The sequence below is a fragment of the Orbicella franksi genome, chromosome 2 (genome assembly GCF_964199315.1).
Source record: "Orbicella franksi chromosome 2, jaOrbFran1.1, whole genome shotgun sequence".
Taxonomy (NCBI): domain Eukaryota; kingdom Metazoa; phylum Cnidaria; class Anthozoa; order Scleractinia; family Merulinidae; genus Orbicella; species Orbicella franksi.
Genome location: NC_138146.1, coordinates 15,379,186 through 15,400,890, shown reverse-complemented (window position 1 = coordinate 15,400,890; position 21,705 = coordinate 15,379,186). Strand labels below are relative to the sequence as shown.

General features: G+C 38.0%; 2 protein-coding genes across 2 annotated transcripts; one reads left to right on the top strand and one right to left on the bottom strand.

The window, feature by feature from the left end:
- The first annotated feature begins 35 nt into the window (after nucleotides 1-35).
- On the top strand, nucleotides 36-15,836 carry LOC145478206 (casein kinase I-like). Its single transcript, XM_081456153.1, has 10 exons — nucleotides 36-185; nucleotides 883-1,024; nucleotides 1,666-1,772; nucleotides 2,766-2,892; nucleotides 9,007-9,105; nucleotides 9,341-9,480; nucleotides 10,141-10,219; nucleotides 10,484-10,558; nucleotides 11,638-11,902; nucleotides 12,622-15,836. Exons 2-10 carry the CDS (start codon nucleotides 902-904, stop codon nucleotides 12,630-12,632), a joined length of 1,026 nt encoding a protein of 341 aa, XP_081312279.1. The 5' UTR covers nucleotides 36-185; nucleotides 883-901; the 3' UTR covers nucleotides 12,633-15,836.
- Nucleotides 15,837-18,128: 2,292 nt separating this feature from the next.
- LOC145470992 (uncharacterized) lies at nucleotides 18,129-21,077 on the bottom strand. The gene is made up of 5 exons (XM_081454790.1): nucleotides 20,347-21,077; nucleotides 19,465-19,728; nucleotides 18,861-19,092; nucleotides 18,396-18,507; nucleotides 18,129-18,153 (listed from the first exon to the last, which is right to left on the bottom strand). The coding sequence occupies exons 1-5, from the start codon at nucleotides 20,764-20,766 to the stop codon at nucleotides 18,129-18,131; spliced, it is 1,053 nt and encodes a 350-aa protein (XP_081310916.1). The 5' UTR covers nucleotides 20,767-21,077.
- Between the last annotated feature and the right edge of the window lie 628 nt (nucleotides 21,078-21,705).

Sequence of the window (21,705 nt, the reverse complement as noted above, 5' to 3'; positions counted from 1 at the left end):
GCCATACCCCATAATACTTCTTACTGCAAGGAAGGAAAAACATGGAGGACGTTCGATGAAGTATGGAGATTAAGAATGTAATCTCAGATTTTGGTGGTTTATGAGCGAAGCACGGTTCTTGTTTACCTTTTGCCAGATAAAGCCGATGTCAAGGAGAATATTTCATTCTGTATTTCCTTGTTAAGGTAAGAAACAATTCGTTTATAAAGGGCAAATATTTCTCTAATGAATCTTCTTCGAGAGACGATTCACTCAATGGAGTTCGCTGTATTGCACTTAGATGGCGTCTCCTTGGGAGTTATTGCTTAGTGCCATTTGTATCTTAAGCAAGGGTCTTAAATTCTAAAGGCGTCACTGGGAATTTTTTCTGGAGAATGGACACAAGAAGGTTATAAATGTATGTGTATAAATATATTTATGTATGTTTCTAGTTCTGACCATGTAGATGGATTGAATAATTTATGACAATATTAGCCACAACAGGAGATGTCAAAACAAGGTCTTCAGAGGACGCGAATAGGATTTTAGGGATCTTCTTTTACCTTTTTAGACTTAAAAAGACATTTTATGGTATCAAACGGGTTCCTTTTGTGTTGCAATGTTATGGCTCTCTCGGCCCTTTTATCTCCGACAATTTCAAAACGCGTAAAGGGCAAAACTATAGGTCAAATAATTATTGCTTTATAAAAGTACATACATCTCAAGGTAAACAGCAGTTATTCTATTCAATTTTTTTTTTTTTTTTAGCGACCCGACGATGTAAACGATGAGTGATTTTTCTAAAACGTAATGTTATTTAGAAATCTCTCTAGTCTGTGTAATTTACTTTAAAAAAATTAATAATTCGCGCGTACTTATCGATTTCTTTATGTTTTGTTCTAGTATCTTTAGGGTTTCTAAAATGCAGAAACCTAGCAGTGCTCGCTCTGAGTTTATAGTAGGAGGAAAATATAAATTGGTGCGGAAAATAGGCAGTGGTTCATTTGGAGATATCTACCAAGGAATAAATATTACGAATGGCGAGGTTTGTATTGAGCAATATCAAAGTGTGCCTACCTGTATCTCCTGCCAGCTCTTTTGTCTCGTAATTTTTAATTTCAGTCAACTTTGACCTTCAATTATTGAAAGAACATCGCTATGTTAGCGTCCTTGTAAGTGTGAAATATTATTTAATGAATGATATAAAATTTGGCCCAGTGTATATAAAAGAAAAGAAAACAAAAGAAAATCTGTATTTCATGACTGTCATACATGTATAAATGCCAGAATAATTATATATGTTATAAATGAATTTGCTTTATCCAGAAATTGCAATCATCTATACATGCTCCACACAAAATGCATGTAGATTTATAGACCCATGAACATTCTTACACAGAGCTGAGTCTCTGAAGATTGCAACCCCTATTTTATTTTGTTTGTTCATTCAACTCCAAAAGACTGATTGAGGAGTTTTCATGAGGTCTCAGTGTTTTTATCGTAATATGCATTCTACCCCAAAGATATAATTACTAAAACAGGTGAAGTAAATACAAATAGAACCATACTTTGACTCTAGTTTAAAATCCATTACACAGACATGGGGTATGTTTTGATCAGGAAGTTAATTTCTCACCCTAGAAATTGAAATAACTGTGGCCTATTTTCTGTTTGTTAATCTTACAGGAAGTAGCTGTAAAGCTTGAGTCTCAGAAAGCAAGACATCCTCAACTGCTGTATGAGTCTAAACTCTATAAAATATTACAAGGAGGAATTGGTATTCCAAAATTTAGGTATGGTATATAGCATGTGCAGTGCATTATTATACAAATTTAATGCAAAGCACAAAACAGCAAACCCTGGATTCATTTTCTCAGAAGTGTTTTCTTTTTATGAACAAGGGGAGAGGAATAGTGGAGCTGGTAGGTGGGTTATAAAAACTTTTCAGGGCAAGAAAAAATATTTCAAGGCTGTGCCCTGAAAAATATGATACAACCAATGCATTACATTGAACACAGTCAAAGGCTAAAGGATGTTTCGACTTCACAGATCTATGGATATACAAAAACACTGAATTGAGCCATTTTTGGCAAGTGTTAACTTGACATTGCCTTTACTGAAACCGGGGCCACCTAGACAATGAAAACCAATCAGATGACAGAACTTAAACAATAGATTCTAACATTTTCAGATCCAGCCAATCAAATGTATGGTACAAAATAATGAAATGTCAACTTGTTTGTTGTACAGTGATGTTTATGCAGTAAATGAACTGTTATACCATGCAAGAGAAATCAAATGAAGGGAGGAAAATTATTGTGTGACTGTCTTTATCGACATGTTGAGTCTCGAAAAGGATGTTACCTTCCAACGTTGTTCCCAGGGTCTCTCCCTCTGGTTACAAGGTTGATTTCTTGGCTGGACAACTTACTTTGTTTTTCTTGAGGTCCCGGGAAAGATGGTTGTACGTGTTACTGGAGGTCTCTGTATCTGAGATAGAGGTGGGGCTTACTATCAGGGGAAGGAAAAGTGACTTACAGTGGTTAACATGCTGGACGCAAGACTGAGAGGTCTAGCTTTATACATGTTTCCTAGGCAGGGTCACTGTGTTGTTCTCATGGGAAAAGTTCTCTTCTTTCTCTTTGCTGGCCAGTATTAAGAATAAGGATTGGAATAAGGATAGGAATAATTATTGCTATCTCAGGAAAACAAATTATAGGTACTTTCTTCTTGATGACTGTAATGATGCATACTTGTCTCTGAGTGTGGTGCTGTTTCCTCAACAGATGGTTTGGTCAAGAGAGAGATTACAATGTATTAGTGATAGACTTATTAGGACCCAGCTTAGAAGATCTTTTCAATTTCTGCTCAAGAAAGTTCACAATGAAAACTGTGCTCATGTTAGCTGATCAGGTGAGAGTTATGTGAAGGTTGCCATGGAGAAGTTCTAACCATGAGAAACATGCTTGACTATTATAAAAAATATTGTGTTTTTCTTTTTGTCTCTGAGCCAAAATTCTAATAAATAAAATTAATAGGACAGTGTTTAATTAGCGCTAAAGGTGATTATTAACTGTGTTTTTAATTATTATTAGAAAACAAAACAAATACCTTGCAAGATCAGTATTTTAATTACTTGGGCCTCCGTAGGAAAGCTGAGTCATAAAATGCAGGCTGTTTTGTCTTGGTTGCCAAAAGGGGGTCATGGTCCTAGGCATTCCTAGAGCAGAGCATGGATTGCAACAGCTTGCTTTATTGTGTGGTCACTCTAGCTTCATGAACATTGTAACGTATAGAATGCTATGTTTTGTGATGCAAGTCTTGGAAAGAATCACGCCTTATACATTCATCTCGCGTCATACAAAGATGTCGGTCAGGTCGGTCTACGAATGATATTGCTTAAAAGCCTGCCAATAAACAAAGTTCAGGCTCATTCTCCCAAGATAACAAATGAGCCATGTACATACGAGTTCAAACTACAAAAAAACTGAAAAAAAACCTGTGACTACTGATTTCTAAACAAACTATGATGCTGAGGTGAACACCTTGGATGTTGAAAAAATCAAGAAGTGTTGTAAACAGAACTTCGAAGATGAGGCAAACAACAAGAAATTGGATAAAGAGGATAATTATTTAACAAAGCAACTTGAGCAGTAAATATCTGAATGTAACTCTTGGTTTGAAATATCCTAGGCTGATTCATTTATTAGTTGTTTTTTTTTAGTTATTTTTTTGTTAAAAAATACCTTTTAGTCGGCATGTCAGGTGTATGACTGTATTGAATGGTTTTTGGTTTTTGGGTGGACCAATGTATGTCTCAGACCAATCAGATTAAAGCTTCTATAAACAACCAATCCAGTTGCCACTTGCTAGTTCGGACATGCTGATACTTGTTGACATTAGCTAAACACACTTCGGCAAGGTGGCGGAGAAACTAGTATCACTTTGCGTTGTTTCACGCAGGATTACAATCAGGGGAATTGAAACTATGATGCAACATATTTTTTTTTTGAGAAAAGGTGTTTTTGAATATTGATTTCTACTGTGGAAATATGAACAGAAATCACTGAAACCAGCAAAAACATTACCTTGAGGTGCAACTAGTTTTGTTGCAGGAAAATGTAACAAGATATTTTTATTTGTTAGTTTCAAATGGTAACTTGACACTTTTGTTTTTCATGCAGCAGTGGTTGCACTTAAAACTGACAAATCAGTGACTCTTGTTCACATAGTCAGAATAAACAAACAAGGAGCCAATTTAGTGGCATGTCCAGAAACTTTAACTTGCTATAAATATTTGGACATCTCTTTTTGTTAGAGTCTGCGGCGGTATTTTAATATCTTGCATTAATGGCAATTCTCTAAAATTGGAATTTTTAACAGAGATTTGTGGCAGGTAAACTCTTCAAATAATTATTCAAAGACTTCATGATGGCAAGTTAAACCACAAATTAATTAGATTAGACTTTGAGGCAACATTAGTGGTTCTTTTGCCTTGACACAGATAAGATTCCTTGCACGCTTCAAAGAGGTAAACTTATGTCTCTCTTAAAGTAACAAAACTTTTTCTGTAACTGACTTCCAATAAGGCTCTCAGGCATTTAGAAGGGGAATGCGACAAGGAAACTTCCTTAACTCTGGAGATTGGGTGATTCCAGAAAATATCCATACCCTACCATGGGCAGCATGAACATTTTAACCCCCCCTTGCTTTCGGAAATTCCAAAATGCTCTACCCCCCCCCCCCCCCATACCCTGCGAATTCCAAAATAGTTAACCCCTCGACCCCTTCAGAATTTCCGATTTTTTTTTTCAGACCCTTTGGAATTCCTGTTTGACCGCCTAAAACTTCCACACAACGGGAAACTTACACTTTTTCCCCCTCCAAGAAAATTCTGCTTACAAGTTTCAGTCAAGCAAACAAGCAACTCAAGTTTGTTAATGTTTAATAAAGTACACCATAGCTTTCCCTTCGAAGTGTTATCTTGAAGTTGCTTACCACCAATTAAAACTTTTGGTTTTCAGTTCATTAGCTTCATATTTTCAGGAGAGTAGATCATATTGATACCAGTGGAAGACAAAAGTGAATTTCACGATGTGCCGTCCCCTGCCATATTGAAAATTGCATTCATTGAGGAACTGCTGACCACTAGTAATGCAGCCTAAAATCTGTCAGGCGTTCCATTTGGAAATGAGAGACTGGTGCGAGTTTTCGCACGGATCGACAATTTTAGATCGGAAAGAAACACAGACTTGTTTTATATTTTATTAATCTATTGACTAATTCATCAACTTTAAGGCCTCTTCGATGTGGAGCTCCCTGTACAATCCATCTGCTCACTTTTCTGTGTGATCATTAGCATCTGCCTGATCAATCTTTATCCTGCTTCAGCGGTCAGTTCGTGCTTGATGATTTACAAACTGGAAAAGTTATCAGATCAGCAATTTCAAGCAAAGCTTCAGTGCTGAAACCCCCCATGCGTTTGGAATTCCAAACTGTGTTACCCCCCATGTCTTCAGAATTCCAGCCCAAGAAACCCCCCTCTCCCTCGGAATTTTAAGATGCCAACCATGGTATGGTATGGATATTTTCTGGAATCACCCATTTCATGGCATCTGATATACAGTTTTTCATGTGTCTGGTTGTTTCAGGTCTCAAATTACGTAACGCTGTTCACCTGCAGTATTGTCTTCTCGTTTAAATGGGTTTTGAAATCAATATTAATTTGAAGTGGTTTTGTGGAATATCAAACTGAAAAAACTATGATCATTGCTGGCAACAGAGTAAGACCATGCTATTGCATTGCGATGCGATAATTAAATTGGTTCTTGTTATAGAATGAGTCAGAAACGTTATCCAGAATCAACACCAATCTGCCATCTACCATTCGCTACTATTACAAACTCCATGATGTTTAGCTGTCTGGTTGGGAACAGTTCCATGTAGTTCTAATAAACAAAGCCACTGATTGACTGTTAAAGCCAAACATTGATAAATGTAATGTAAGCTTGATATCATAGTTTGTAAGGTGAAACAAGTTCTTTTTTTTTTGTTCGCTATACATCATAACCAAACAAACTTGTTAGATCAACCTTATTGTGTTTGTAGAACACAGTCCTAATGCAGACTTGAGTCAAGTTTCATGCGACGGTTCACCTTTGTACAGTCTTGCAACACCAATTTGGCCGCCCCACTAGGAGGGGCAAAAACGAATAACATCATCGCCAAACCATGTGCTGTACATTTCATGTCGATGTACATTTCGTGTCCATCTGCTACGTCATTCTTGTTCTCCTTTGTGGCATCTTTTGTTGTTTTTGACATTTTGGAGTCTTCTTTGAACTGGTTTTTTCTCTGATTACTTTCGACAAAAAAGGGAATGCAGTCTCAATGCAGACTATGATGATATTTTTTGGCCAGGTGAAAACAAATTGTGTAGTTCCAGAAAATATCCATAGCTCCCCCACAGAAGGGAATTTTTCTAAGTCCCCCCACCCCTCTGGAAATTCCAATTGAGCTTTATACATTTCTTTAAATTTTTTGGTCTTACAGAACCCTCCACCCCCAGGAAATTTAAATCCCCTCTGTGGGGGGAGTATGGATATTTTCTGGAACTGAACATTACATCATCGCAAAGCATGTGTAAGCAAGAGAATCAAGTAAGAATCGTCTTGGCTTTGGGATGTTAACCATGGGAACAGCTATATTTCATTGGCTATATTTTGAGTACATTTTGTTCACTTTAATTACTTAGTTCCAGTGGCCAAAAATAGTTCAGTATTCAACGTCACTCAACATTGAATCGATGGAAGAGTACTCTGAAGCCAAGATCTATAAGAGTAAGCCAGAACAGCAATGTAAATGCTGACTATTTCTATTCATCAGCAGAAATATTCTAAACAGTTGCCAGTGGCACAGAGTTTGTTTATGATAAAACACAGATAAACCGGCATGTGAGTGCAAGTGCTAGCTGACATTTGTGCTTCTAGCTCAGAATACTAGATGTACCGGTAACACAAGTGTACTTTTAAAAATTATCCTTTATGTTTAAAAATTGCAAGTAAACTGAGATTTTAGCATGGATTTTGGAGGCAAATGTTCTATTAAACTTGTGACTTACAGAAAATGGAGCCATGATGCAACATGTCAATAATAAAGCAAGGAAATCAAACTACAGCCGAACCTTTATTAAGTGGCCCCTACAAAGCAGCCAACTTTTATTTGGATCCCGGAAAAAAATTGCCAGCTATACACTGTAATATAAACCTCTATTCAGCGGCCACCTCTATCAAGCGGCCGCGGTGAAGACAAACGCACTCATAATCTTTGATTACTACTAGTCATAACTGTTATTAGAGTTCACTGAGTGCTGCTACCTCCGGGGGATTTTAATTCACAAAAAAATAACTCTTGCACGCCTTGTGTGCCTATGTTTACTGTGGTTAATAAGCTTACTTTTAACCCATTGACTCCCAGAACTGTATGCCAAAAATGCATTTTTTGGACATTTTGGAGATTTTCAGGCTGGATATGGGCCAAATTAGCTCCAATCTACTCAAATAGGCATTTGCTTTTCTTTCCACTAGCATCGCATTTTATGACAATCATGTTTGCTCGGGCACGCGCAGAAATCAAAGTTTTGGGATGAGAAAGTGACCTACGTCTTTAGCTTTTGTTTTCTTTTTTTAATTTTGTTTTTTTTTTTTGCCTTTCCTTTTTGTCCTTTTCTTATCTTTTTGCTGAAGTGATTGACCTTCTACTGGGCTTGCTTCCAGTTCAAAAAAGTCTGAGAAAGCATCATCAAGACAGGCAATTTTACCCTGGAGTAGCCACGTGTAGTCGCACGAATTTTGCTCTGAGTTTTTCACTCAAATTTCTGAGCATTTTTGTGCATATTTCAGGCTCCATTGAGCCAATCATTCTGATCTGGGTATCACTGGAAAGATCTTTTCCACCTGCAGAAGTTGAGTATAGACGATGCCAACTTTGGTCAAAGCTGATGACGTCAGAAGTGGAACAAAGGGCAAGGCTCGTCATGGGTGGTTACAGGCAGCATGGGAGTCAATGGGTTAAAGTACAACTTGACATTATGTTACAAAGCCCAATTAAATGCTCTTAGAGCATCTAGTTTATTAACATTATCATGTTGAAAGCAAGTGACCAAATATATGTGATATCATTTCATCAGACAATCTTTAACATGAAATGGGAGGTGACCACTATATAGGGGTTGCCTGCTTAATTGGGGTTTTCAGGAGTTAGTACGAGGCTCAGTACAAATGTCAATTTATTTATTAGAAATACAAACATGCTTTAAGGCAATGTGGAATCATGTGAAGACAATAAGTTTTCTATACATGCGTATGTGGGAATGAAATGTGTTGAACTTCATTACTTGAGTTTTTATCTCAGACAGAATGCCATGCTTCAAGGAAGAGTCTTTGTTTCCAATTTGATGATCATTTGATTACTTTGAAAAATTCCTAAGTGTTTTGTAATTATTATGCTATTGTTTTACTCTCATTTTGAATTCCAAACCCTTTTCCATAGAACCTTCATTAACACTTTTGTTATACGTTTTTTTTCTTTTTTATTCCTCTAACATCAGGGATGCCGTTGCTTATTTACATTTTTTTTTCACTGAAGAAGGTTGCAACAGCAACCAAAACGACCTGAAATAAATTTTAACCCATGGCAACATATTTTTATCAGATTTTTAGCGGTTGTTCTGCTATTGGTTAATTTAAATCCTTTATTTTATGACCCTCTCATTACCATTTTCCAGTTTGTTCTGTTAAACTCCTAAAAATAGCGACATTAAGCGGCTACAACTGCAATGAAAGTGACTGGCAACTCAGTGTGTTTTGTGAAATGACCAAAATATGCCATAATAATTAAGCTTGAAAATAGTGATAATTATTTACATTGCTGAAATGTAATGACAGCCCTGCTTAGTCTCTTAGTATGTGTTAGATTTTGTTGCTGAATATGAAGACTAACTCGTGTTCATTATGACTTCCTTTCCAGATGATAGGCCGGATTGAATATTTCCACAACAAGAATTTCATTCATCGAGACATTAAACCAGATAACTTTCTCATGGGTATCAGTAAAAGCTGTAACAAGGTAAATTACATATTGATTTCTTTGTTGTGTTATTTCCCAAAGACCTTTAAGATCAGATCTGATCTGAAGCCTATCCACCCCATTTTGGAGCATGGTCCACTGACTAAACTCCTCCAGTCCCCTCTGTCCCCAGCCAGGCATTTTATCTTGTTCCAGGTGTAGTTCTTCAACTGGATTGTGCATTCTATATCCCGTGGTCTTATGTTATTTTTTTCTATCGTTTGTTTAATGACAGCTCTACATTATCGACTTTGGATTGGCAAAGAAATTTCGTGACAGTAGAACAAAACAGCACATACCATACAGGGAAGACAAGAATCTTACTGGCACAGCCAGATACGCCAGCATAAATGCCCATCTTGGAATAGAGCAATCGTGAGTTCATACATTGTAGCTCTACTTTATTATAGATGTAGATAGTGTTAGTCAATTTACTCTAAGCACTTAACAGGCAGCAAACTGTCTGAGTTATATTGTTTTCTGCCTACATGTAATTTGTATTAATTAGTTAATGAGACATGTATGCACAATGAAAAATTACTCAGTCCTTTTTGGCTAACGAGGGTGCAGTTTTCATGTAACATAAGAACAGTCAAATCTAGATCATCCAATTTTTATTGGACACTACATGTACTCTGCCATTTCCGTGGTAATGTACCACTCCTCTAATATGGGAATGTGTTTGATTAAAAGTCACCCTTGCCCTTATTCTAGAGAGTAGCGGAAATGAATCTCTGAAATAAGAAGGAGGCTTAATGGGCAAAATAACTTCTATAGATCACACTGAACTTTGCCAAAATTAATATTACTTCCTGAAATGTATTTCACTTGGTACAAAAACACTTCGCTACCAATTGTTGGTGACCTAAGGTCAATGTTTGGTTCTTTATGTGAAAGATTGTTATAGGCTGATTTGTAAAAGTTGCTGCCTGTCTCAGAAAGTCTATTTTGATTTACTTACCTGCACATTTTCAAAAAATGCATTGTTGTTACTGAAATTTACCAGAATTTGTTGTACTTTCTTTCCTTGACCAGGCGTCGAGATGATATGGAGTCATTAGGATATGTGTTAATGTACTTCACAAGGACCAGTCTTCCCTGGCAAGGACTCAAGGTTGCGTTAGTTGCTATCATTTTGTAGTTTGTAGTGCACTTATTCGTTTTGAGAGAATTTAAGCAAAGAGGATCCCTTACCATGGAGTCATGAATGAATGAATAAGTTGAATGAAAAACTTATTATTATTGTGTCAAAAAATTGTAGCTTACTGTAACAGTAAGGTGCCTCTTTGATGAGGGAAGATATCTCTGTTCATAGGGGAATCTTTGTTTACATTTATAAATTTACCAGTTATTTACCAAAACGTATGTTATATTACAGGCTGCAACCAAAAAACAAAAATACGAGAGGATCAGCGAAAAGAAGATGTCCACACCCGTTGAAGTTCTCTGTAAAGTAAGTTGCTTTGTCTGATTTTTTTGAGCTTGCTAGTGAGCACAACTGTAAATGTAATAGAAACAACTTCTCCTTTCTGCTTTGCTTACTCTGAAAACAGAAGAATTTTTTTTCTATATCCATCATGGGACCTACTGTAGTTGATCATGTATGCATGTCACAATGGCAATGTTCTTGGCATTATCTGCCCGATTAAAAAAAAAGATATTAAAAGACCTGTTGAGAGATAATTCGTTTCTTGGTCCTCTAGAAATGCGGCAGGAAATGCCTAGCATGTGAGTTTCATGATTTTGTTAGCCCAGATGTTCAGGTGATAGACTTTGATGAAATACTAAAATTGAAAAGACTTCAGACCGGTTATCAAGACTGAGGAAATCAAATGCACTGTGTAATGTCAAGTTCTAGCAAGTTTCAGACCTTTAAAGCACAAAATTTACAGATTTGTCTTCCGTGCGCCATCAAACCAAACTTCAACAGGACTGACTGGAGGGCACAAATAAATAAACCTACAAAGTCCTTGCCCTACCATGGTTCTCACTTTAATTCATAAAACAGGCACAATCATAAAATGCGCAATCCACTTTAGGTGGTGACTTTAGTAAGTTATTACACTATAGTAGGAAACCTTTGGATTGTAGATATAGACTGGCTTGATTACCTTAATTAGACTGGCTTAATTAGTGTGGGTCTTATTACCCTTTACAGTTGCAGGGGTTTCATTAAGGGCCAGGCAGCGGGCAAATTGACCACAGCTGTAAGGATGACTTGGCCTGCCTGGTTTGACCCTCTAGAAGAACATTTTTCTTATAAAGAAGTTCAGTATTTTCCTATAAAGAAGTTCAGATTTTCCCATCTGTGGAAACCAGTTACCTGCCGCTGAAAATTTTAATGAAGCCCCTGCAGTTGTATTTTTCCATGGAGCTGTTTCACGGGTTCTTTTCTGGTGCTTTTGTGAATTGCTGTGATTAATCAGCATCAGGTCCTACAAGATATTTGTGTCTAATGCTAGAATTAATTGTACCTATGCATCACGATAATGTGTCATAGTTGCACAGTGATTGATGATGGCATTTCTTTAGGGTTACCCAGCAGAGTTTGCCATGTACTTAAACTACTGCAGAGGATTGAGATTTGACGAAACACCAGACTACATGTACCTTCGCCAGTTGTACAGAATTCTCTTCAGGACATTAAACCACCAATACGATTACACATTTGACTGGACACTGCTGAAAAAGAGTGCTTCACAGCCCTCTGCTGTTCCTATGAGTGCAGGAGCAACAGCAATGCCAGGAACAGCTCCACCGCAGACCAGCAGTGCGAGACATAAACAGCGAACGGGACGTGAGTATTGTGTGTTTGTATTCAACGGTATTTTCAGTGTCTGTCTCAGTGTTTCCATACGTTAATGTTTAGCTCAGACAGGCTGATACCTAATCAGTTTTGTCAGGGACAGGCGATGTTCCAGATTAGGGAGGAGCCTTTGATCACTGACAAGGTCAACTAACTGACGCCGCAAAAAAGTAGTAAACTTCTGATAATTTGGTGACATTTTATCTACTGACCCATTGCAATTTCCTATCGACACTTTGCATTTTAAACTTATCTGGAACCCTGCATGGGTTTGAGACAGGCCCAATATGTTACATGTATGTATCTTCCACTGGGGAGTCAACAGAGGCACAAATTAATTTTCTGCACCTGCGTTAGAAGCATTGCACTTTGTTCTGAAAAGACCAGTACCACAAGGAGAGCATGGGGCTTTCTGGGACAAGTGTATACTTTTGTGGTATACAGTATATTTAGAAGTAATTTAGGTACTCTATGTTAGATGTGGTGCAGAGGTGCCCCCACCTTCCATCGGTAAAAATAATTATTAGTTAACTGCGTTTAATTAGTTAATTGACCCTTGAAGTTTGTAACGCCATAGCACCATTGTGCCTTAGCCCCTTGCCATGGTGTCAAGATGCCTAACCATCTGTACTGTGCACTTTGCTCTGAAAATCAACTTATATTGTAAATGATTATACAATAACATAGTTTTTGCATACCTTTATTTGCAGAACGAAGATAGACTGGCATTAAGTAGAAGTAGAATGTCTCTGTTGACCTACCAATTCACCGTGCACATAACTAGCAGACTATGGAGTGAAGAGATACCTGGGAACCAACTGATGAGTGAATGAAGGAAAAATCTGGATCTCCGGACGACAAAATCTGGCCTTGTTTCCCCTGTCTAAACTCAATCCCTCATTGTCAACAAAGTGCTGTTAAAGTACTTCAGTACTTACTGTGTACTATTTTTGTTCTTTCTGTTTATGTTCAATCTTTTGAAAGAGCCGGTAGAAATTATTTAGTCTAATTTTGTCTTTATAAAGTATAATTTATTTTTGTACTTTTCTCTAAGTATTTCTCCTCAAAAAGAATCAATAGCCTGTAGTTGCTGTAGTCATCACGTAGAATTATACCTAACTTGCAAAACAAGTAGTCAACAAACTGGTTTATCTGGTACAGGTCACAAGCAAATACACCCCTGACTGGTTAATCACGTATGAGGCATAAGCCACAAACTGGTTAATCAGGTGTAGTTCACAACCAAACAAAAGCTCAACTGGTTATTCATATAGCAGACACAAGCCAAACTGGTTAGTCCGTTGCAGTCCGTGTTTAATCAGATCTAGTCAACAAACAGACTTGATCCTTACTGGTTGGTCGTATACTTCCTGATAAATCAGAAACGGGCCTGACTGGTTTATCGGAAAAATTTTCACTGACATGAAATGAGACTCGTTAAATGCTGCCTTAAACATGATCCCCACCCCTGCAGTGTTTCTCTCTGGGCTTCATTTACCTAAAAAGTGAATTGTGTTGTGCACAAGAAAGAAAAAAATGCGCAACAGGTTAACCTGATTGTGCTGTGGTACAAAGTCTGATACATTCATGTTTCTTTTTTTATCTTAATAACAGTTGTTATGAGTAAGCTTAATTTTAAGATTGCGAAACAAACTTAATATTTTCTTGTAAGCTTTTTTGTATTTAACATGGCTCTCTTGTAACTATGGCTTTGTTCTCTTCTACCCTTTTAACGTCATTATGAACATACAGATTCTCCTTTGTTGTCTCCATAGATTTGTAGTGGTAGTTGGGAGAATTTGATCGTAAATCACGAGAATCTTCCTATGGTAACCATTTATTATTTTCATGATCTCAAATACTTGCATCACATTGATATCATTCCTATATTTTTTGTTGTTCATATCTACACGGTTATCACGGTGTTATGCTATTTTGCAAGGTAATACCCCTGGACATCAAATGCTAGCTACATAATGCAGCAACGAAATAATTCTAATTGTACAATAGTGGAAATATACAAATCTGCTGCGGTCCAGGGACCTTGAAAAACAGGTCTGCTTGAATTGCATCACGTAGTGATATCAGTTAGAATCTTTGTTTTATTAGTAATGTGCATTTTTACTTGGGTGTTGCTGTTTTGAAGAGAAAAAACAAGATCTGCCACACCCAAGCGCGTCAATTTTCTCGTTGTATTTATTGTAAAGTTAAAATAGCGTGGTTTAATAACTCAATTATTGTTTATAGCAGTTAGTGTTACTGTATTCTTAGAGCAAAAAGTTTGTACAAAGTTAATGAACTCAAAATTAGCTTGTAAAAAAACTATGCGATAAAACTTAAGGGTGGTAAATAAATTTTGATCTTATTTTTTTGGCGAAAGTGTAAAACCACTAGTTTTATATGTCGTAACATGATTTCTTGGTTGGTATGTTTACATATTACTTTGCAGCATCGTCGCTTACACAATCGCAAATTCCATTTTCTGAAGTACGTTTACTGTAGAATATCTACATTATTTCCTTCGTCTGACGTCATAGATACCCTGTACATTCTGATTTTTGCTACTGTTACAGTATTGAAAAATGTTCAGATTATTTTATAATATATGCTGACCAGGAAAGACAGACAGACATTGTAAATACTGTATGCCACACGAAAGAAAGAAACTAGCCTTAAAAATAAATAAAGTTCCCGTTTTTAAATCGCTGTCTTCCGAGTTTGTTGCGCAAATGAAGACTATTTTGTATGTGTTGACTGTCCGGCTTAGGGTTGTGACAAGCAAAAGTCGAAAGTTCGAATACAGTTAGAGGCTCACAGGTTTCGTCTTATGTCTGGCTCCAAAATATCCTGCCTCGGGATGCAAGTGGGGGTAACTTGGCATGTTCTAAGGATTGCTCAATGAAAGGAGCTCAGTCACAGAAGTGGCCATGTACAAAATTATCTTTGAATTGAAGGAACCCTGAAAAAGGTAGTTTAATAAGAGAGAAAAACACCAAAGAGATAATAAATCAAAAAGGAACAAGGTTGGTTAAGATTCGAGAAGATTAATTAACACGGACTTTAAAAATTTAGGATAAACTTTTCAAGATGCGCCAACCATGACTAAGTTCTTCTAATCAAGGATTTGTCATAATCAAATTATCTTCTGTAACACATACATTTTTTACCAGACTCGGTCTTTAGAAACTCAACAGGCAAAACAATGAGGAAGGGTCAAAGATATACGAGAAAACAAACACCAAGGGAACGACTGACCGAAGGCCCCTTGCTCTGTTAGAGGAATAAATCTGGGTGGCGCAGGTCACACTTCCAAGAGTTTTTGAGAACTATCCAACACGTTTTGTCTTAACTTACCAATAATAATTTGGTGATAAAAGCCGGGATCCCAAACTTGCTTTAGAGTTACATGCACTTGGAACTAAACTGAAGGGTGCTTTTGGAAGGTAGCGCTGTTGTAAGGTAACTGCTAGAGCCATGATAATTTCTAAGGGTAACCATATCGCTCACACAGAGTCTGCAATTGACAACTCTTGAACAATGTATGGAAATCTGCTAACTAGTATTCCAGACCTTTCATCTGCGCTACTTTAGAATTTTCTTGGAAATCACTTGGCAAGACCGTGTTCCAAACAATATTGTCCTGGTAGATGCGTTGGCGGGTATCCCAAGCTAACTCGGCCGTGTGTTTAGAGTAGAAGATGTTCGAATCCTCAGTGAGAGACATGCGGTAAGTGAGGTTGCCGCCGGCTCACGACCTGCAAAAAGTTTGTCTTGCGTTTCAAAGACGTTTGTGCGCGCGATCTTAAGGCATGTGGCATCAACCCGCAAGCGGTTAAAATTTCCGAAATTTTAACCGCTGTCGTGTTTGATTAAACGGCAAACAGTTAATAGTCCTTTGGACCGTGCTGTGCGAAAAATAAGAAGTTCTCATCTCCAGCTATTTTCACAGTTTTTAACGAATTCTTACGGCCATTCCGTTAAAAACAACTTTTTCAGTTTTGCACTGTGTTCACGCTTTCAAGCGGGTAACATCGTTCATACGCGTCAGTAAACTTGAATAAACTTTTTAGTGCTTTCCGCGCGCTCATTCGGAGGTGATTAGCAAAGTATTAGTCACTTCCGAGCAACCGAAGAGAAACCAAATGGCTTCGCGTGTCGCTTTGGGTACCGAGAGTAATGTTTTGGTCCGCTGATTATTCAGCTTGGGTGGTATATACTAAAACAGTTATTCACCTCAGTGTCGGTGAAAGCGGTGGATATTTACCTCGCCGCAATCCACCACTGTTCACCTCCACTTCGGTGAATAATTGTTAAATAATCAAACGTATCAAGCTTTGCCTATTGTTTATGTTTAATTTTTTTAAGACAATGAGCCTTTTGTTGTCTGTTCCTTAGGGATTTTTCGTCCGGTTTCACGAAATTATACTCGGGTCATATCGGATTTAGTCGGCAAATTGTCACTGATGACATATTTTCCCTAAGGGTAACCTACTTGGGAAAACAAAGACAAACCATTCGGGGGTGGGTCAGTAAATTTCAAGAGCACGTCAACAGCTTTGACTAAACTTTTGTAATACCGCGCGCGCATGTTTCGGCCTTACTAGCTCAGCCTAACTGAACTTTACTTTTATTTAAGTCGTTAATTAAAATAATTGATACTTAGAATATAGCTTGTATTATCCGTGTTTTAGCAAGCAAGCGGCGGTCAGTAGCTGGAAGCGATGAGAACGGTTTCTCTTTAAATTTACTTCGTGCATGGCTTAATAGTTATTTAACCAATTGCGCATGGATCTACGAAAACCATAAACGAAAACAGAACTGTTGTCGATCGGCAAGAAGAAAAGTTTACCTTTTGCACCTTTCCACGTTTAAATGATTTCGCTGTTCGCTCATTGATTGCTCGACTGCTAAAAAAAACTCAGAAAAGAAAAAAACAATACAGTGAAGACACACCGCTTGATTTTTGTTTTCTGGTCTATTGAAGCAAGTAAACATCGTTGTTGAAGGCAAAACAAAACGTGCGATTTCGCACCTTTTTCCGTTTCAGTGATTTTTTTCTCCGGTTGGCCAAAAATTCTGAAACAAAAATCTTTATCATCACCGCTCGATTTTTCTTTTTTGGTCTCAGAAAACTCAGAAACTCAAAACTCAGAAGAGAAAAGAAAAAAAATACAGTGAAGACACAACGCTCGATTTTTGTTTTTTGGCCTATTGAAGCAAGTAAATATCGTTGTTGAAGACAAGACAAAAGGTGCGATTTTCGCACCTTTTTCCGTTTCAGTAATTTTATTCTCCGGTTAGCCAAAAATTCTCAAACAAAAATCTTTATTGTCGCATTAGGTGAGCGAAAAAAAAATAGTGTGACTTGTTTGGAATTGCTTGGGCAAACCGTTGTTTTTTTATTCCTTATTCCTTTTTTCGTGACGACTCCCTACCTCGCGCGCGCTCATGTTTGTCGCCGATTTGTTTCTGCCCACGCGACGCCGCTCAAATATAAACGAAGGCGGGCCATTCACTAATTTGGGGTATTGTTCTGCAGTTGAAAAGCTCATAAATTTTATCAATGATACTTGCATAAATAGCCTCGTAAACGCAAGCCATAATCACTTTAGACAATCCCTGATTGAGAGAAGAGCTAAGGAAAATGAGTAAGTTTTATGAAGTGTCGAAAGTGCTCGATAAGCGCACGGACGCTCACGGTCGTGTTCAGTATCTTGTTCGCTGGCGTGGCTATGGAAAGAAGAACGATAGCTGGGTGGATGAAGCCGATACAAACGAGCGCCTAAAACAAGTCTTTAGGACACGCCACCAAGGAACTCCAGGCTTGCTGCAGACCTTGGCTGTGTTAGTTGCAGAGAAGCTGAACATGAAGAAACCACCAACAACCAGCATCGTGAGACGTGCGTCCGTTACCATGCCGATGGATGCCGAGACCTTTAAAGAGTTGTTCGGTGGACTTCCTTCCGCGCCAAATCTCTTGCGAGCGACGAAGTTTTCTGTGCCCATTCACGAGCTTGACGCCATAATGCCTGCCGGATGGTCACTAAACACTTTTAAAACCTCTACGACTTGTCGGTTGCAGCCCGGCAAGCCTGTCGAGATTGCTCTCTTAGAGCGTAAAAAAGTGTTTTTTGATCATTCGGGGTGTTTGCGCTGTCAAGGCGGGAATGGAGCCCCCGTCGCTTGCAAAGACGTGGTACGGAAAGTAGTGTTCGGTTCAACTCCAGTCGGAACAACAATACCTGTTAATAAACAAATTATTAAACGTAAATTAACCAGTAAACACCTTTAAGGTCATTATTTGTTAGTATCTGAGGTGTTTTGTTTATGTTTAGAATGCATGAAGCTGATTTTAAATGTCTGTGTTTAAGTCAGCAATCGGCATTGTCAAGCCAATATGAAAACATGATTTAGGACTTATTCATCTGAGGCTTTTAAAGAGAAAGGAGTGATCAGTTAATCTTAGAGAAAAGACAACACTCACCACTCAACATCAAAGTGTTCGCCATCAATTGATATTCCTTCTGCTTTCAAATCATCGATTTCTTGAAAGGTCTGCCCAAGGCAAGCTTTCAATTCTTCATAGTCTTCTTTACCTATGGAATGGTAATAGGCATGATTCACTGACTGTGACATATTTTGAGCACCAAAGCAAAATTAACAAGAAAGATTGGGAACTGTTTTTTTTTAATTAATATAATGACTCTTGGTTAAATGTGTTTGAAGGCTTTGCATATGAAGGCAAAGGGTTTGCAAATGGTAAATGCAGACTTAACTAGAGAGCAAGACAAGGTGTTTTTCTATGGGAGACTAAGATTTGACTAAACTCTTGTGAGACATATTTGTTTCAGAGACCATTTACCACCCCTTAAAGAGAAACCTGGTATTGAAGCTTGGCATCTATGCGACAGGAATTAAAATGTTAAGATATTAAAATCTCTGCACTTACCATTGTAGAGTGCCAGAGTATACTGGTATTCGTAAGTAGCTTTATTTTCACACAGAATGTTGAACACAGCCATAACTGTGCCAATCCTTTTGCTTGTCCTCCTCCCATCAGCTGCGAATCGGAGTTTAATTTTGGAACCATCTTTTTTGATGGCATCCTTAACTTCCGGTATTGCGACTAAATACTGCAAAACATCACGAATACTCCTCCGGGCACCATCAGCTTGTTTGGCCTGCAATTATTTATGACCAAAAAAAAATAAATTGCAAATTATTATGCTTACCACAGTCGCACACGTATTGAACACTACAAATCAAAATAAACTTACTCTAATATATTAGTTCAAGGGACCAGATCACACAATTTAAGGCAATTTCAGCACTGACCAAATTGTCATTAAATAAACAGAAATATCAAATTGACAGCTTAAAACGGTAAAAACACTAAAAACAAACATAGAACGGCCAACAAGAGCCATGGATGGTCATAATAATTATGATTATCAAAGATGATTATTAAAGACTTTTGATGATAAGGTTGCTCATCAGCAAATGCCAAATATAAATGGGATATGAATGGTCGTGTTCTCTAATAATTAATTTACCTCCGGGATTTGAATTACTTGGATCTCCTTGTTTTGGGACTTCCTTTCCTGTTTGACTGCGGACAGTGGCGGGACGTGACTTCTAACTTTTTCAGGGAGCGCCATCCTGAGTTCGTGGAAGGCTTTGTCACTTACAAGTCCTTCATCCTTCGCCGCCAAGATCCTTTGTACGACTTCGTGAGCGTAGCCCTCGTCGTCATCGCCGTCATGTTGGTTGTCATATAGTGGGATTACAAGTTCACGGCCGCTAACATAAAATTTAACCTGTGTGAAAAAATAAACAGAGCATCTTAATAACTACGCTTACGTTCGTCTGCACGAGTAAAATCAGGTAAACTACGTTAATCAACAAAAAATCGCAAAATAAATGACTCTGAGGTCGGCAAGAAGGAAACAGATGCGGCAATGAGGATTAAATGTTAGGAATATAAACGTGTAAACAACAGCAACGAAACAGCAACTGCGTGTAATTAGCCGCCATGTTGTCAGCCATCTTTTTTTCAGCGGTTTCAGCTCAAAGCCCGCTGAAAGTTATCGATATACCGTGGGCACACTACATACGTCACCCTTTCAGCTTGTACAGCGATGGCATCATATCTCATCATATGGCTACGTAGCTTCTTCATAAGAACAATTTGCCGCAAAGCGAATTAAAAGCAAAGAAAATATATTTGAGTTTTAAATCAGAGGTAAATAATTGCAGTAAACTCTGGCAAAAAATAGTAACCAAGCTGTTTTGTCTTCACGTGGTATCGCCTGCATAAAAAGTTTTATTTCAGACGCGCTCACTAAGAATCTTTGGTTATAGCGTGAAAGGAATAAACAGCGACAGGTGAATGTAACACTGAGTAATTACCAATAAATTTTCGAAATGATACGTACCTCGATTGGTTTAAATTCTGCTGGTAAAATCTCTACAGCATTTCGGAGGAAGGCTCCGATTTTTTTTCTCTTCAAAGACCGCGCAGCCCTGTCCACGTCCCAATAGCTTTTGCGGCTGACGTTAAATTTTACTGTGTTCTTTACAGGGTCAACTGCAAGGCGACTTTGGTCAACTTCCTGTCTTAGAAGCTGAAGTTCCTGGCGAAGCTGGAAATTCTCCGCTCTTCTCCCTGCCAATTCCACCGCCTGGCCATTATTTTCGGCTCGTAGCTGCTGAACCTCAGCCTGCAGTTGGCGAATATGCTGGTCGTACGCCTCAAGGAGTGGCAAAGAGATAGCAGACTGCTCTACCTCAAAATGCCTCGGTCCGCGTTTGTAGAGGACGTTTGGCGCCTTCTCTATCTTAAACTTGGAAAACATTGCCTAGAAAACTTTTTTTTCGACGATCTAAACACGAGCGAAATGGTTGTTGTCAAGTGACAATAGCGAAATGATTGTTGTCAAGCACGCGTCTCTATAACCATTTACCTCATTAGAATAACTAGAACTCAATGACCATTCATGACAACAAGAAAACAATGGTGTCAACTAAGCGCGAATTTCAAAGACGCTCAGCTGCACTCAAAACATGTTATACGCCGGTAACTTTTTTAAATAACCAATTCGGAGAACAAGCTGAATAGAGGTCTTCATTAGAACTTTATTCATGTTGTGCACAAGACCTGACAATGGTTAGCGGTACGCGCTTCTACATGGAAAGTAAAGTTTTTGTCAATTAATGGTTTGTTGACGATTAAGAGACAAAGACGATAAAACAATACACAACTAGCCACGAAAGCGTTCAAGTTATGAATACTTTAGTGGAACTAATGCAATGAAAGTGTTTGGTAACTAAATTCCCCAAGAATCCTGTCACCATTTCTTAGATTGACTAATTATAAACTTTAATATGTTTGGAAAGAGTAAAAATCGATTAGTTTGAATTGGGGGAGTAACAGCACTAATAGCGCAATTGTGTTTTTAAATAACACGAAAGGCGCTTTTGTTTTCTTATACTTAAAGACATTCAATAATTTTATCATGACAATTTAACCCTCCCAAGAGTTTACTGATATTTCGAACATAATTGATAGTGGCGGAAACTACGGCAGTTCGTCGCTGCAAGTAGGCTACTTTCCACGCAGCGTGTTTGGCTTACTAGCGGCTGGCCTATTGCAGAGCATTAAACAGACCAGAAAAAAAGGCTTATTTCTTCGCTTCACTTTTCTTTGCCGATGACTGGGTTTTACTTGCAGTTTATTTTTCGCTTTTTCATTCGTATTTTAAAATACACACCCTGGCAATTTAAGCGTGCGTTTC